Source organism: Rhincodon typus, chromosome 23 (assembly GCF_021869965.1).
Source record: "Rhincodon typus isolate 14 chromosome 23, sRhiTyp1.1, whole genome shotgun sequence".
Lineage (NCBI taxonomy): Eukaryota > Metazoa > Chordata > Chondrichthyes > Orectolobiformes > Rhincodontidae > Rhincodon > Rhincodon typus.
The window spans coordinates 7,971,748-7,990,280 of record NC_063354.1 but is presented as its reverse complement, the minus strand read 5'-3'; the positions used below and the strand labels follow the sequence as shown (position 1 = coordinate 7,990,280).

The following is an 18,533-nucleotide window of genomic DNA, read 5'->3' as shown; positions in this document are numbered from 1 at the left end:
ATTAAACAACAACTGATGTAAATCATTGTTGGGCTGAAAAAACAAACATGAAATACAGTGCTAGTATATGTAGAGAAGTTATGCATCGACATCTTTGTTTCTTGCATGTTGTTGAGCGATGCAATAAATATTTTTACAATGTATTGTGCAAATACTTTATTCTGTACACACTGTAAAGGAGAACAGGTTCAAGGATAATATGGAAGGAAATAATTTTGCTGTATTTACCACAAATGGTATCATCTATGTCGATATATTGATGATTAAAGAAGCTGCACAATAACAGGTTAATGTATGGAGGTGTGCTGTAGGATTGAAGTTACTGAGCTGGTAGCATTCTGAAGGTTTCAAATCTATATGAAATTGATTTGGAAAATAGCAAGGTGTGAAAAGGCAGGTAAGAAAAGTAAACCAGAGAATCCGAAAAATCTCGGCAATAAATTGAAGCTTTCATGTATGTGCGTTAATGCATTCGCCATTGCTTCAAACTTGAGTAGTATTTGGGAGTATGTATTGTGAACACAGTGTTTTTATATACATGGTTCATAATATTAATTTTTAAAAAATAAACATGGTTACAGCAGTATATTTTGTTGTTTAATCAGTTGTACCAAAGTTGCTTTGTCCCATTTGCAGCATTGCACATTGCAGCCAATGTTTGGAAGGACTCTTGCCCTATTCCACAGTTATACCAAATACTGGCTGCTGAGCTTTAGAAGGATCTATGGCAAGGTAGCATTCTAATTTGAAGTTAATGAGGGGGCAGGAATTCAACAATGGCAGAAGTGGATGCTGACTTAGATCTTCATCTAAAGGTCTTGGGTTCTGGCTTGAGGTTGTTTGGGCAAAACCCTACAGTAGAATGCAATGTTTGCTTTGGTATAGTGAATCAATTTGTGCTACTACCTTTGGGGTCATGCTAGTTGCATATTATTTCATTTGCACTTGAGTGTTAGCAGACTGCACATTGTGGCATACTTTTTCAAAGATCTGATGATGCAGGTGTTCACGTTCACCTTACAAACTTTTGGGAGTTATTAACAGATATGCTACAAGAATGTTAAACACAGCTACTTTTGAGAGACAACTGATACAAAATGCCACAGTTACCATTCTTGACTTTGAAGCAGTGCAGTTATAGAGTCATGGCAATGTACAGCACAGAAACAGACCCTTTCATCCAACTAGTCCATGCCGACCAAATTTCCTAAATAAATCAAGTCCCATTTGCCAGCATTTGGCCCATATCCCTCTAAAACTTCCTATTCATGTACGCATCCAAATGCCATTTAAATGTTGTAATTGTAAGAACCTTCACCACTTCCTCTGGCAGTTCATTCCATACACGTACCACCCTCTGTGTGGAAAAAGTTGCCTATTAGGGTCCCTTTTAAATTTTTCCCCTCTTACCTTAAACCTATGCCCTCTAGTTTTGGACTCCCTACCCCCAGGGAAAGGACTTTGGCTATTCATCCTATATGTGCCCTTCATAATTTTATAAACTTCTGTAAGGTCATCCCTCAGCTCCAGGGAAAATAGCTGCAGCATATTCAGCCTTTTCCTATAACTCAAACCCTCCAACCATGGCAACATCCTTGTAAATCTTTTCTAAACCCTTTCAAGTTTCACAACATTCTTCCTATGGTGGGGGGGAGATCAGAATTGCACACTGTATTCCAACAGTGGCCTAACCAGTGTCCTGTACAGCTGCAACATGACCTCCCAACTCCTATACTCAATGCACTGACCAATAAAGGCAAGCATACCAAACGCCGCCTTCACTATCCTATCGATGTGTGACTCCAATTTCAAGGAACTATGAATCTGCATTGCAGGATCTTGATTCAGCAACACTCCCCAGGTCTTTACCATTAAGTGTATAAGCCCTGCCCTGATTTACCTTTCCAAAATGCAGCTCCTCACACTTCTGTAAATTAAGCTCCATCTGCCACTTGAATGACATTATAACTACACCATCTCTCACTGTAATGGTGATCATGTTAGTAGCGATGCAGAAAATAGGAACCAGAGCAGGCGTTTTGGCCCTTTGAACCTGTCCCGCCACCCAGCATCCAAATCATGACCTGGTTCCTGCTCCAACCCTATATCGATAACTCCTTTGAGCCCTAAGAACTATATCCAACACCTCCTTGGAAACATTCAATGTCCCAGCCTAATGTTTTATTTGAGAGAATTCCACAGGCTCGTCATCCTGTGGGTGAAGAAATTTCTCCTCATTTCCATTCCAAATATTTACAGTGTCTCCTTAGACTATGACCCTTTGTTCTGGGCTCACCAGTCAGTGGGAACATCGCTTCTGCATCTACCATTCAGCCCCTTCTCAAGCCTGCCCTGCAGAGGACAGCAGGAGGCCATTCGGCCCCCTTCTCCAACCTGTTCTGCAGCGGAGAAGAGGAAGCAATTAGGCCCCAACTTCAGCCTGTTACACAGGAAGCTACAGGAGGCAATTCAGCCCCGTCTCTAGCCTGTTCCGCAGGGTGTAGGAGGAAGCAGTTCGGCCTCTTCAGTCTGTTCCACAGGAGACAGGAAGAGGCAATTCAGCCCCTTTGCCAGCCTGTTACACAGGAACAGGAGGAAGCAATTCAGCCTGTTCTGCAGCCTGCTACACAAGAAACAGCAGGAGGCCATTTGGACCCTTCTCAAACCTGTCACATTGGTAACAGGAGGAGGTAATTGCCTTAACGTAAGAAGTAGGAGCAGGAGTAAGCCATTCAGCTGTTTAAACCCGCCCTGCCCTGACATTCAGCAAGATCACGATTGAGCTGCTGCAGATGTCAGCTCTTTTATTTGTGCCAGCTCAAATAGTTGTCATCTCCCCAATATTTCAAAAATCTATCTGCCTCTTCTTTAAATACTTCCAATGATCTAGCTTCCACAACTCTTTGGGGTAGAGAATTCCAGACATTTGCCACTGTCTGGGAGAAGAATTTCCTTTGCATCTCAGTTTTAGAATAGTGACCTCTTAATTCTGGAACTATGTCCTCCAGTTCAAGACTTCCCCCCCTCAATTAGCGGGAGAAAAAGTCTCAACATTGACTCCGGTAAATAAGATGACCCCTCATTCTTTTAAACACTGGTGAATAAAGGCCTAACCTGTTCAGCAGTTCTTGATAAGTCAACCCCTTTATCCTAGGACTCAGCCAAATGAATCTCTTTTGAATGCCCTCCAATGTCACTGTATCCTTAAATGCAAAGACAAAAACTGTACGCACTACTCAGGGTGCAGCCTTACCAGTATTGCACTGAGGTTTCAGCTGACATTGTGTGCTGAGGTCTTGGAGTGAGCTATCATCTTTCAGCCTTTAGATTTGTGGCTATGAATTGAACCAAACCACCTGGTAGCTTTTTGTGGCTGATGGGGGAAAGATAATGCCAAAAATATATTATGGTTAAGAACAGGGTTGAATGAAATAAATAAACTCGGCTTCTAACAAGCATGTGATTGCTTCTAAACTTTTGACTTGGTGGTCTCCATTTTCTGCTCTCATTTTTATTAGCAGACTTCAAGGATGTTGGTTAGTTCAGTTGGTTGCACAGCTGGTTTGTGGTGCAGAGTGTCATCAGCAGCATTGGTTCAATTCCTGCACTGCTGAAGTTGCCATGATGGACTCTGCTTCTCAAAACTCTCCTTCCTTGAGGCATGGTGACCTTCAGCTTAAACTACTACCAGTTGTGTCTCATGAGAGAGCAGCCCTATGGTCCTTTGGGACTATGGCAACTTTACCTTATTGATACATCCAGAGATAGTAAATTTCTGTATTTTAATACATCACTGTTATTTTAGGTTAACTAACATTCCTAGCTAAGCAGTCCTGTTTCATAAACCTTGATGCTTAATTCTTTGAAAGTAGTATTCTTTGTCTTGTACCAATAGGTAGTGCAGAACTTGCCTGAACACTCAGTTCATGTGGTTTGGTGATTTATTTTTTGATAATTCTGTATCATTCTTTGTCGCAGATATGTTTTGAAGAGATCCAATGTGGACGCACAAAATAAAGCAATGGATTTGGCTTCAATTTCTGACAAACAGCCAGTGAACAAATCTGAATCAAAAACTGTGCTGATCAAGGTTGTTGATGGCTCTGCAACTGAACCAGGCTCTGTTTGTTCTGTCGATGATTCTAGTCCTAATGGGTTGAGCACAGAGATTAATTTGCACAGAACTATGGAGGAGTTTGCAGAGAAGAAAGTGCCATCAATGGACTTGACACAAGAACGAAGCAAAGACAATACAGACCCTTTCGAAAAGAAAGATGAAGATAAATTGTCAGCTGAACAAATCAGATCTGAATCATCAGAAAATCCAAGTGATGGCTCAGCACAGCTTGTTGCTCCTGATTCAAGTTGTCCCTCAGAATATTCAGAGGTTTCAGACTGCAGTGCCTCATCCACAAAAAACAATGGAAGTCTTGCTCTTACCTCCTTTCCAACAGGAGGTCAAGATCTGGCCAACTCAGGAATGGACCGTAATCAATTTAACCTTGATGAACCATCAAAGGCAACAGCGCACTCTTCTACTTCAGCTGGTCCACCACATCCAAAGAAATCAAAAACTGTTCCTCAGCAGTCACCTTTAAAGGTAGGAAATTAGATATTAGCTTACATTGGAAAAAAAATGTCCATTGCTGATGCAACAAGTACAAGGAAGCTCAAGTTGCATTTGTCCCATAATTTGTAGTAACAGGCTATGCAGTTAGGTTAACATTTTAGGTGTTTGCACTTGTGCCAGGATCTTATGTTACTATATGAGTACGAAAATCTTAAATTCCAATCGTGGAGCCTTTTTCCTCTCCCTCTTTGCAGATAGCATCTGTTGTAACAACTGTGGTGTGATAGTCATGTAGCAACTTAAAACGCAGTGCTTTTTATTTTTGGCATTCCTAGCCTTTCCTTCCTCTGCTAATCCTAGGCTTTTAAGATCCACGTTTCATTTTACTTAGTCACTTCCTTTTGACTTGCCTTGTCTGACTTTAAATCTTCTTGATGCTGAATTACATGATGAAAGTTAGATGTCTTCCTTCGATGTTTATTCCAAACCACACTCAGACCTGTTACTTTCATAGCTGACTCTGCTTTAAAAATTCGATAAATTTCCAGTTACAAAATAGGTTGTTCATTTCTTTAACTTTGTAATCACATTGTGTTAATGCTGTGGCAAACAAATGATGGAGGCGGCTCGTAAAAACTTGTTAGAAGTGTGCAAGTATTTGATTAAAACTTCCCTGCTTGTCACCTTTGGTAGCCTATACTGACTACTGACAGAATGTAAAGCCTCTGTCTGGCAACAGCAAATCAAACCTTTCATTTCTGAAGTTCATGTACTCCCAAAACAGGTAAGTTTTGAACTTGATGATGTTGGCCTAATCCATGCCAGAAAGTGTATTGTAAAATGTGAGAAATGTAACGACACAGCGTTTAGATTGAAGTCGCGTCGTAAGGGTTGCTGGCGTTTAAGGTGAAGCTCTAGTGTGAACTTCTGTTACTGTATTTACATCCAAATTGATTCAGAAAATTTGTACAAAAAGCCAAGAATAAAGCTTCATACTCCAGCCTTGGGTGACTGTGTGGAGTTTGCACATTCTCTCCGTGTCTGCGTGGGTTTCCTCCGGCTGCTCCTGTTTCCTCCCACTGTCCAACGATGTATAGATTAGATAGATCGGCCATGTTAAGTTGTGCCTTAGTATGCAGACTAAATGAGCCAGCTATGATAAGTGTGGGATTATGGGGATAGAGTGGAATGCTTTTCGAAGGGTCGGTACAGACTCGATGGACTGAATGGCATCTGTCTGCACTGTAGGAATTCTGTGATGCCTACTAACGAGAATGCTGTCTTCACCATGGCTGCTGGAGTATAAACTGGGGTTCACAAAATCTCTGACTTTATTGGAGAGGGTTGATCCATTGCTTCATGGGCACAGGCACAAAACCGCCTCCAATTCAAACTCGGGAATGTAACGGTGGTCCACTAAGGATGTTATTTTGATGTGGTAGGACGAGTAATTTCACCTCTCAGAAAAGTGCTTACTTCCCACTTCTGCTGCTGCAAAGGTCTTCTTGGGTCACCAGTCTTGTACAGTGCAACTGCAGGGTCGCTAGTAAAATCTTCTGGAAGGCATCCAATGAAGATTTTTCTCTTTAGCTTCCAGCTAAACATATTTTATATTAGAGATAGTAGGAACTGCAGATGCTGGGAGAATCTGAGACAACAAGGTGCAGAGCTGGATGAACACAGCAGGCCAAGCAGCATCATAGGAGCAGGAAGGCTGACGTTTTGGGCCTAGACCCTCATCAGATTTTGATGGAGGGTCTAGGCCCAAATCTTCAGCCTTCCTGCTCCTATGATGCTGCTTGACCTGTTGTGTTCATCCAGCTCTGCACCTTGTTGTCACATCTTCTATTAGTTTATTTCTTTTCCAATTTTGTTTTCTGTTGAATCCTAGCTCCCAATTGTGGACTGCATTTGGGATCTAGTATTCACTCTACCTCAGGTGTGGGTCTGACTTTTAATCTTGATTTCTAAGGAGCGAGCTGCAAGGTACACAAGTCAAAAACTTTCTAGCCAACCTGTTGAGATGTTGTGGCACACCTCTGGAGCAAGTGCAACTTGACAACTGACATAGTCCCTTAGCTGCTTCTCTCAGCCCAGTCATGCCTGCTGGTCATGCTCTAACTGAATTCACAGAGATAGCTCAAAGTAAAGAATTTGTCTGAACTCTACCCGTTTGCATTGACAAGGTGACACACATGACCTGCTTCAAGGTAGAAATGAAAATTAACTTTTAATTAAAAGCTTTCCATAATTCTGGAAAAACACAAAAATAACTTTCACTAGAATTACTGCAGACATCATGCCTCCAATTCTTTAGCTTGGTAAACCTACCTACTGTTTTATGATGTTACCTTTGCTAAGTCAACACAGCCTCAACCTTTAGTTGTAATAAACTCAAAGTTTGTTTGATTTGCATTACTTCAGGATTATTACCAGTTTCTCAACCAGATATCCCCATTTTCTAAGGTAGAACATTTCACTCTTAAGTGTAAAAGTTCTTAAACCAGTGAATTATGAACTGGCTATTTACAAGAATCTGCATTGGCTTCGCTTTGTTACTGGTTGGGTTGTTTGAACACACACTAACTATCTCTTGGGAAAATTAGGAATTTGTAATAGGCCAGCGTTTCTGACAGTCGTGACTTATGCCCCATCCAAAGGCCTGTTAAAATCATCCTCCAGCTGCTGCTGTGTGAAATGACATTTTTCCATTCTCCACTTTACTGATGCCACACCTTGTTAGACACAAAATTTACTGAAAAGAATGTGCTTGTCAATTTGGCACACTTTGTTTCTGTGTTGAGTATAGAACCATCCTATCTTTCTTTTGATTTTCTTTCACCATTTCTTGGACACGTCAACTGCAGATAACACAGAATTAGGGTCTGTTCCACGTATCGGCAAATGTTTCTCTGATCTGTTCATTTGGAGATATGAGAGAGTTTCCTTAACCCAATCTCTTGCCTTTATGTTTCCTATTCAAAGTAGTAATTTCTATGGACAGAAAAGAGCAATTAAACTTATCCTGGTATGAGAGCAAAATGGAATGTAATCTACTGTTAGATGGATAGCTCCATTAAGATGAAGAATCAGTGAGTAGTTTCAGTGTTTCGTCGACTTAGAATGTTTAACTGTTTCTGACACACCTGTCACCTCATAACAAATCATCTATTTGAGAGCCTCATGATGTGCTCAAATGCCTAACACACTTTTATATCCAGTTTGGCGTGATCAAAAGCTAATAAAATGTCATCACAAATATTCTAAACCAGAGGTGGTAGTCAAATTTAAGAAAAAGAAGTAAATTTCCCTTCCAAATCTAATTGAGAAGTTTCATTTGCCATGAAGCATCTGCAGTTTTTGGCAAAGATTTGAGTATTAAGAAAACAGAATAACCAAACAGAAAATCGTCTGTGAACCGATTTGAGGATATGACTGTCAGGATAGATTCCAGTGCGGCATTTCGGTTTATCAGAATCAGAACGTGGTTGTCTCGAAGTGGTTAAAACTGATTTGCAAATATTTGACCATTTATGAATTGTAAGAGAAACAAGTTATCCGCATATAGCCCTGATAAAATTTATATAGTTTTCCAATTAACGTAGAGTCATACTTAATTAACCATCCGTGCTTCATCTCAGGGCTTTGAAGAAAGATGTAACACTTTTCTGATTCATTTAACTGTGAAAAGAGACTTCACTTCTGAATTAGATATGATTGTACTATTTAGAAGTTGGGGAAATGTGTCTGGAAATGCATTCAACTTCCCACTCTGTAAGTAAAACCTATGGATGAAAAGAGACAGTGAACAAAGCATGACTTTTTGGGTTGGCACAATATCTTCAATGTTACCATCTGGCATAGCAAGACTACCTCCAGTGGAATAGTATATTTATAATATCTTAATCTTGCAACATATAAGAAATATATGAAGTGAACATTGCTGTGTACTGTTAAGCTAAATAGTTAAATATCAAATCCTAGAATGTGTAGTATAAGCAAAGACACATCATTTATGTAAGATGGTCCCCTTGTGTTTAGAATCTCTTCCCTTAATTTTCTGGACATTGCATTGTCTTTTGTAGTTCAGTTAAAGATCAAGCTGTTGTGAATCATGCATTTATAATCATCATCAGTCTGATTGAAGCCACAATTTGAAGTGTTTTCTAAATCATAGTTTAGCTGAGTGCTTGCCAAAGTTACATGTCTTGAATTAATTATAGTTTCACAACACTGTGACAAAGACCTAGTTTCTTTGCTGTTACTTTGATGTGTTATGCTCCTGAGGATATTATAACAAATTGGATTTCCTACAGAATGATTTGAAGATGGAAATTATTTTTATATTGCGACATACTGGAAAATATACAATAGCCTGAAAGGGGGTCAAAATGAGAATTGTATAAGTGAATGATACAGTATCTGATACACAACTGCAGAGGCAGAATAGTTAGAACTACTGCATTGAAAGGGGACTGATCAGCAGCTTTCCTCATACTAACAACAACTAATAATCAATAACACTCAGCTATGGTATTGGGAGACTGTCTTGTCTGTTTAATCTTTTCAGCTGAAAATGTGGTAAAAGCTAAATGTACAACTTAAAAAATGGCATTTCAAATTGAATTTTTTTTTTTTGCTTTTTGGGAGAATGAATTTACAAAAAATACACAAAAGATGATCGATGCATGAATCATTGATACTTATCGGTGTATTCCAGAGTTTGGATAAGATTAGCCATAAGAGTGAAGTATGAGTATGATTCATGGATGCTTTTTCTAGATTACACATCTGTCACTTTCTTATACTGTACCAACATTTTATATTTTCTTATATAACGAATCAAAGTGGAATCATTCACCCAGATGGTTTGGAACTAACTCCCCAGAAAGGTGACTGAGGCAGAAAGCTAACTTGCCATTTAAAATAAAATCTTAATATACACTTGGAACATGTCAATAACCTCATAGGTTGTGGCCAAGAGCTGAGAAGTTGTATAAGTTATATAATAGCTGAGCATTTAATTGTGTTCTTTGGGTGGAGATGTTAATAAAGTGTACCCCTTTAGATAAAAGCTAATAAAGGGTATGAAGATTTGACTGTAGTTTTATCCTTGACTGCATTCTACAATGGAATAAGTAAGGACTTTGCAGTATTGCTCATTCTGGCTGGCATTATCTCAACAACCCTCTCCCTAAATTTTCTATACAAATAATATTGCTTAGTAAAACAGTGCAGACAATTGATCAGGTGCCTATTAATGCAATGATTTTTCAACCAGCAATGTTAGATAGCTGTTAATATTGTAAAGCATATAGAAAATTTGCAGTAATCATAGTAGAGATTGTAGACATGTATCTCTTGCACACTTACTGTCCCGTCAAGCTCACCTTTCCTCAGAAAATTTCTTACTAAACACAATCTCTCATTTCTTTCCTTTCTCCTCCCTCCCACACCAACAGGAGTTGGGTCGTGTTTTCCCATCCACCTTTCTCCATTTGGGTTGGCTTCTGTGGTTGAAAAGTCAAATTTTCTGGCGAAAGATAGGTTAGTTAGATTATTGAAGGCAAGTTTAGACTTTTTAAGCTCCCAAGATCTAGAATAACGTAATGAAATTATTCAAAATTGTCAATTTGATTGTGTAGGTTTTTTCTTTGACTTGAGTGAAATGGGAGCCAGTACCATGAGATCGAAGAACAGATACTGTGACTTCATCATTCAAACGTGGATTAGTCTTCAAGATAAGTTGACTCAAAAATGTAATTTTAGAAAGTAAAACTGCAATAAATGTGTTTTGGTTTTTAGTCCATCTCTGACCATTCAAAGTTTCTCATTGCTCCTCAAAATTTGAATTATCTCGTAATTTAAATTCAGATGATCATGCAATTTAAATGAACGACTTTGAGCTAATAGGGTTAGATTGTAAATGGTAATTTTAGTAAGCATTGTTTTGGAGAATGAAGGAATGTCTTGCAGAAGTAGTTCAGAGTCCATTGATTGACTGCTTCCTGGCATAGCATATATAACATAAGAGAGTATGTTACTGATGGGCAGTACCATAGGTAATGATCACTGGATACTTCGGTTCAATTGGTTAAATAGTTAGCAATAATGTAATCTTGTTTTGTACGTTTCTAAATGCTAACCAAGGAAAGTACAGCCACTGGTTGAAACTGTTGAGCTTCACTATGGTGTCACATTCAAAATATAAATTTTAGTGTATGTTCTAAATACAAAAACAAAAAAAAAATCCATTTGGAACAAAGTTTAGTATCTAAATATCTAAGTTTTCATTTATTTTTTGGTTTGGGCTGCTTTCTGAGTGATTTCCAAAGTCTTTGTGAGCAAGCTTCCCGTAGGGGAATTTTAGTGAGCAATACGTTTCTAGTTGCTAATTGAGAGAGTACCCATTTCAAAGGTTGCGAAAGACATTCAGTACTCAAAGGAATTGGAAGTACTTAAAATAACTGAATATTTTCAGGACTATTGTTTTGCTTGTTAAGTGCTCTCAAGTGGGTTCTTAACCGATGGCAGCACTTTTTAAATAAAGATCAGATTAAGCTGACCTCTCCCGTAAGACTTGTGCCAGTAATTTTTATGGCCTTCATATATCAGCTTTCAACCAGACAAATTATAAAACAACTTTGGGAATTAGTTAGAACATAACCGCAAAACACAGGTAATTTCTTTCTCACCAAAACAAAACCTTCAGGATTATTTAAAATCTCAGTGCCAGCCCAATTAATTAATTAATTAATTACATGTTGGCAGGCTATTAAACATCAAGCTATCACAACTGAGCTCACCCTGCTGCAGTCGTTCTTGCAGAAAGAATCTCCCCATAACCAAATGCCTCTGGCCTCAGGCACTGCACTTGTATCAGTCCCTTCAGTTGGGAATGTTCCAATAAACATTCCTGATTTAAACTACGGGATTTGTAGTATACTATGTTTCTTGTCTTGCGTTCTGTATTTTTTAATGATATTGGAAAGAAGGACTTTCTCCACTATCGTTGATATTACTACTAAAACTAGAATTTTCCATGAGCAAAATCTTCTCTGTAGTTCAGTGTTCAAGATTCAGTTGTGCTGTAAGCAACTGTTAAAGTCTGATGTATTGGAAATACCTCGCACATCACAGAATGATATTTTATTCTATGATATAGCTTTTCAGTCCATTGAGCATGTGCCGGCTGTCTGCAAGAGCAATTTAGTTAATCCTATCTAACCTTATCCTGAGGCCCTGCAAATGTTCTCCCTTCTGGTGCTAATGCAATTCCTGTTTGAAAGTCATGAATTTGCATCCAGCACCCTTTCAGGCAGTTCAAATTGTGGCCAGTCGCTATGTAAAAATGTTTCCGTATGTTGCCTTTGTTTCTTTTGCCAATCACTTCATATGCATGTCCTCTGGTTCTCAACCCTTTCTGTAATGGGAACCTTTTTTTTCACATCTGGCCCCCTCATGATGTTGAACATCTTCATTAAATTATATCAGCCCAACATGCAAGTTTTTAAGTACACCACAGTAGATGACCTTCGCACCATGCAAGTGTTATGAATGACCATTCCAGCATGAAAAACACCTGTAACTTGCTCTAACTTTCAATAGCAACACTCCCACACTTGAGTTGTGAGACGAACAAAGATCACGGTCCATCTAGTTTGGCTTCTGTTATCCTCATAATTTCATGATAAAACAGCAGTTGTGTTGTGATTATTCATAGTTTTTGATCAAGTAGTCTGCAACAGACCTCAGACATGATGTGAGGAAAAGCCCCAGGGCAAAAAGCTTTGTGAACCGTGGGTTCAAAGCCAGCTGTTCCCCGAAGCACATGACACTGACTGTTTCATTGATCAGAAGCTGAACTGGACCAGCCATATCAAGATGTAGGTTAGAAGGGGAAGGCAGAGGCTGCATTGTGTGGCTAAAGCCTGTTTACCATCCAAAGGACTTGGAGCAGACTTACGATTGAATATCTGTCACTCTCCTGGTTTGATATATCTATAGCAATGCTTGGTGCTGTCCATGTAAAAGCAGTTCACTTGGGTGGCAGCTCTGCCATTGAACTCAAATTTCAACCATTGGTGAATTAAAGGTGCAGTGTGTACTTTCCAAATGGTGTATTGTAGCAATTTGCTAAGCTAAATTTACCGCTCCCTTCCAGCTAAACTAAAATAACACAAAGACAAGGATACTTCCATGAATTATTTTCAAGTTAGAACATAGAACATAGAACAGTACAGCACAGGCCCTTCAGCCCATGATGTTGTGCTGAACTTTTACCCTAATCTTAAGGTCTGTCCAACCTCCACCCCTACCTTATACTATCATCCATATGCCTATCTAATAGCCGCTTAAATGCCCCTAATGAGACCGACTCCACTACCCTCTCCGGCAATGCATTCCACACCCCTACCACTCTCTGAGTAAAGAACCTACCTCTGACGTCTCCCCTATATCTACCTCCACTCATTTTAAAACTATGTCCCCTAGTAATAGCTACCTCCACCCTAGGAAAAAGCCTCTGGCTGTCCACTCTATACCTCTGATCATTTTGTACGCCTCTACCAAGTCACCTCTCATCCTTCGTCATTCTAAAGAGAAAAGCCCTAGCTCTCTCAACCTTTCCTCGTAAGACCTTCCCTCCATTCCAGGCATCTCCTCTGCACCTTTTCCAACGCTTCCACATCTTTCCTGTAATGAGGTGACCAGAACTGGACACAATACTCCAGATGTGGCCAAACCAGGGTTTTGTATAGCTGGAGTATAACCTCACGGCTCTTGAACTCAATCCCTCTATTAATGAAAGCTAACACACCATACACCTTCTTAACAACTCTATCCACCCAGGTGGCAGCTTTCAGGGAACTGTGGACATGAACCCCAAGATCCCTCTGCTCCCTCCACACTGCCAAGAATCTTTCCGTTAACCCTGTATTCTGCTTTCAAGTTTGTCCTTCCAAAATGAATCACCTCACACTTTTCAGGGTTAAACTCCATCTGCCACTTCTCAGCCCAGCTCTGCATCCTATCAATGTCCCTTTGTAACCTAGAACAGCCCTCCGCACTGTCCACAATGCGACCCACCTTCGTATTGTCCGCGAACTTACTAATCCACCCTTCCACTCCTTCATCCAAATCATTTACAAAAATCACAAATAGAAGAGGACCCAGAACAGTTGCACCAACATTTTGACTTGCACATCATAGAATCATCATCATAGAATTCCTACAGTGTGGAAACAGGCCCTTCGGCCCAACAAGTCCACACTTGGAGCATCCCATCCAGACCCATCCCCCTATAACCCACCTAATCTACACATCCCTGCACGTTATGGGCAATTTAGCATGGCCGAGCCACCTAAACTGCACACCTTTGGACTGTGGGAGGAAACCGGAGCACCTGGAGGAAACCCATGCAGACACGGGGAAAATGTGCAAACTCCACACAGCCAGTCACCCGAGGCTGGAATCGAACCCAGGTCCCTGGCGCTGTGAGGCAGCAGTGCTAGCCAGTGAGCCACCATAAACAGCAATCGCAGCATCCCTGGGTGGTTTCGAATGACCAACCTTTTGGTTAACTGCCGAACACACTGACCAATTGCACCGAAGATGATCATTTTGTTTGTTTTGTCCATGTCACCTGTTAAAGAGCTCTCTGATTAGTCTCACTTCCCCATACTTTTTTTCCATTGCCTGGTGAGTTTTCTTTTTCAAGGATATATTTGATCCAGTAATTGAAGTTAGTGAGTCTCTACGGTAACGTGTTTCTTCCCACCTGAGGAATATCTGATTGCAAAGTTTTGTATTTTGCCTTCCCATCATATAGCACAAGATACACATGTATTATGTGCCTAATGAAAATCTCTTGGGTATAAATGCACTTGACTTCACAAAGTGCAAAGCCACTGAAAATTTTGAGAGTTAGGGTTTTATTGGATTTTTAACAATTTACGGATGTATGTTTATGTGTAACTGGTTCAATCAACACTATCAACACTAAAAACTAATGTCTAACCAATAGAAGACCCAGCAGCATCACAATTCTGTGGAAGTGATTGTTTTATACATTAACGTGAAGCCAACTTCTCTCTCTCGCTTGTTATTCTGAACCTGATCTTTTGGCTTAAAGTGTAAGTAGTGAATTGAACAGTACAATGTATCAGCAAGGATATTGTTTTATTAAGCCTGGTGGATGCAATTCGGTTTTTACTGCTTAATTCTCAAAGGTTAAAAAAAAACCTAACCATGGCCGCCAGACACCTTGTAAACTGCCATTTACGTGAAATAGAGTTGGCATCCCATTGATGTGCAAACACTCTGCAAATATGTCTGAAACATTCAAGATAGTGACTTAGCCTCAGATCAATCATAGTGTGTACTCAGTAGTGTGGCTGGCTTCAGTTTACCTCAAAAAATTCAGTTTTCTTGTGGCGTTGTCATAGTTTCATGGAATAATCCTGATGGTCATAACTGCTAGTTTATGGTGTTTCTGTTCATTGCCTCATCAACACTTTTCTGCCCCAAAAGAGTCTTTGAGAAACAGTGTTGGCCACAGTTCAACTATACTCTTCTTCAACTGATATAATCCATTCGTATCTTGTTTTGCACCCTTCTGGGTGTTTTTTATTATTGTAGCTGGCTTAGTTTTGTATAGGGTAGATCACTGGTTAGACAACACAACAATCCATTTTCTGTATGAATTAACATGTTGTGAAACTAATCTTGTGTCCTTTACCATTATTTTAGATTGTACCTTATTGCTATTTCATTTTTACAATTTCCCTTACTTCCACTCTTATCTGTTTGGAAATATAAGACAATGTGGTGCAACTAAGCAGGGTAATGCAGTGATCCAAAGTAAATTCTAATAGCAATGAAGCCCTGAATGTTTAGCAAATGATGATTTAAAACTGAAATGAATTGTAACTTAAATACAAAAATTACAACATTTACACATTTTATTGTCATGCAGAAAATGGTAAGTGATTAATAATGTGAACAATTTAATAGAATTATAATAGAGGGAGGTGATGGCCTAGTGGTATTGTCACTGGATTGTTAATCCACAGACCCAGGTAATGTTCTGGGACGTGGGTTTAAATCCTGCCATGGCAAATGGTGGAATTTGAATTTAAAATAATCTGGAATTAAGAGTCTAATGATGACCATTGTTGATTGTTGGAAAAATCCATCTGGTTCACTATTGTCCTTGAGGGAAGGAAACTGTCATGCTTACTTGGTCTGGCCTACGTGTGGTTTTAAAAAAAAACCCACAGCAATGTGATTGATTCTTAACTGCCATTTGGACAATTAGGGATGGACAATAAATGCAGGCCTACCCATCAATGGCCTCATCTTGTGAACCTAGCAGATTATTCTGTTAAAAATCTAATCGAAAATGTGGTCTAAATCTAAGGGTCCTTTAGCCTGTGATGACACTTTGAAAGTGCAATAAATACACCCATGTTTATTTTGCCATAAACCTTTTCATGTCTTTTGAATGTTGCAGTTGCATCCAACTTCGCTCATTTCAGACAATGCATTTGAGATCTCAGTGACTGCTTTTTTTGCTTTACTGCTTTTATTTTACTGCTATAGGCAGTCCCCTATTTATGAACATCTGACTAATCAACACACATATTTACGAACAAGATCCCATATTAATATTAATTTTAAGGAAAAGACATGCAAACGTTTGCTCATACTTAGGGCTATTTTATATTGTACTGTATTGTAATCTGACTTGCATTCAAATCAACTTGTGAACGTACTCTGGAATGGAACCTGCTTGTAACCTAGGGATGGCTTGAATAAGGAAATGTAGTCTGGATTGCAGCTGATTTGACACTGTAAATTCGTAAACTGTTGTCTGTATCTTTCTGGAGCTATCTTTTGCATAAAGATTTCAAATGCTAATGCGTAAGTTCCTCAAGATGCAAATGTCATGAGTTGAGGCTTCATGTGGTGTCAGACAGTTTAAAGATTAAAATCTATTTATAGCTAATTGGTGTTTTGTAGCAGGCAAAGTACTTTCTTTCTCTACTCAGTTGTGCTGGAGGTGATGGCAGCATCCAATACTATGGATGAGAAATCATGGAGCAATTTGCTTTGGTACAGTCTGTCTCCTGTTCCAGATTACACCATTGATGTTTCAGATATTTACATATAATCTTTAAGGATAGTATAATTTCTGGTTTGTGTTTAATTTCTTCACTAAAACTTTGTAAAAACGTAGATTAAATGTAGATAATTGTAAATAGTTTAGGGCTTTGTAAATTTCAAAACGGTATAGGAAGATGTCGTTAATATTGATTTTTATTCTTGTGTATGTGTACTTTGTAAATTTAAGTATGCATTCCATTAGTGTTCAGTCCTTGATGTGGGCTGGCTGCCGGGTGGTAACTTGATTGACTGTTTGTTTTCTTATTGCAATTCATGGCCAACCACAGAACAATGATTTTAATTGATTGTTTAGAATTGTGCATAGTCTCATTACCAACTTACTAATATTGCAGTGTATGTCTGGTATCAATTGATGTGCTGTTGTGGTTCACTGTGCCACTTTCACAACTTCTACTTTGGAAGTTTGGCATGATGAATGAATAACTGAGTAGTCATGTAACCCCACAAAAGCATTCAATTTTAACCCCACAAAAGTATTAGTTTACTTTTCATTCTGCTCTTAGTGGGTCTAAGATAAGTGGCAGATTGGTCATACATTAGGACTCAGTTAAGGGGAAATTCATCCAGTGGTCTGGTTTTTGGGGTACGAACAGCATTGGCCCTGCTTCTGACGCTGTCTGCATTTGAATAGTCTCATATCACTTGTATCGATAATGATATGGGGTGAAGTATTAGAAAATAACCAGTCACTGCAGAATTGTTCATGGCAGAGGATGTGAATAGCATTCCAAAAATACTGCATAGTAAAAGGTCTAAAGGTGCAGGTTAGGTGTTCGGGGAGTGTGATGGAGAAGAAACACAATAAAACTGAAGGATAGGAATGGCAGGATTCAGGAACCATGGATGACAAGGGAAATTGTAAGCTTAGTCAAAAGGAAAAAGGAAGCATACGATAGGTCTAGACAGCTGCAAACTAACAAAGCCCTTGAGGAGTACAGTGAAAGTAGGAAGGAACATGGAAGTAGGAAGGGTAAAAGGGGACTTGATATGTCTTTAGCAAACAGGGTCAAGGCTTTTTATGCATATATTGGAAGAAAGACGGTAACAAGGGAAAGAGTAGGCCCACTCAAGGAGGGAAGTTATGTGTGGAGCGACAGGAATTGGGAGAGATCCTTAATGAGTACTTTGTATCGGTATTCACCAAGGAGAAAGACATGACTGATGCTGAGGTCAGGGATGTGTGTGTGAATACTCTAGAGAATGTCAATATATTGAAGAAAGAAATTTTGGGTATCCTAAATTGCATTAAGGTAGACAAGACCGCAGGACCAGATGGGATCTATCCCAGGTTCTGTGAGAGGCAAGGGAAGAAATAGCTAGGGCATTAGCAGATGTCTTCACACCCTCTTTGACCACAGGCAAGGTTCCAGAGGACTAGGGATTAGCCAGTGTTGTTCCCTTGTTTAAGAAAGGAACCAGGGATAACTCAGGAAATTATAGGCCAGTGAGCCTGACATCTGTGGTGGGGAAGCTGTTAGAGAAGATACTGAAGGACAAGATATAAGCATTTTTGGAAGAAAACGGACCAGTCAGTGACAGCCAGTATGGTTTTGTACGGGGAAGGTCATGCCTCACCAACCTGATTGAATTTTTTGAAGAGGTGACAAAGATAATTGATGAGGGAAGGATTGTGGATGTAGTTTATATTTGATAAAGTCCCGCATGGCGGATTGGTACAAAAACTAAAATCACATGGGATTCAGGGTGGAGTGGCTAGATGGGTGCAAAACTGGCTTTGTCATAGAAGACAGGGGGTAGCAGTGGAAGAGAGATAACA

General features: G+C 39.5%; 1 protein-coding gene across 5 annotated transcripts in view; it reads left to right on the top strand.

Moving 5' to 3' along the window:
• Positions 1–18,533, top strand: part of aspscr1 (ASPSCR1 tether for SLC2A4, UBX domain containing) — a 210,698-nt gene that overhangs the window by 69,035 nt on the left and 123,130 nt on the right. For all 5 annotated transcript variants that reach the window (XM_048610706.1, XM_048610705.1, XM_048610704.1 and 2 more), the window contains one exon: positions 3,979–4,600. In XM_048610706.1, the coding sequence (XP_048466663.1) occupies positions 3,979–4,600 (622 nt within the window). The remainder of the gene's footprint in view (positions 1–3,978; positions 4,601–18,533) is intronic.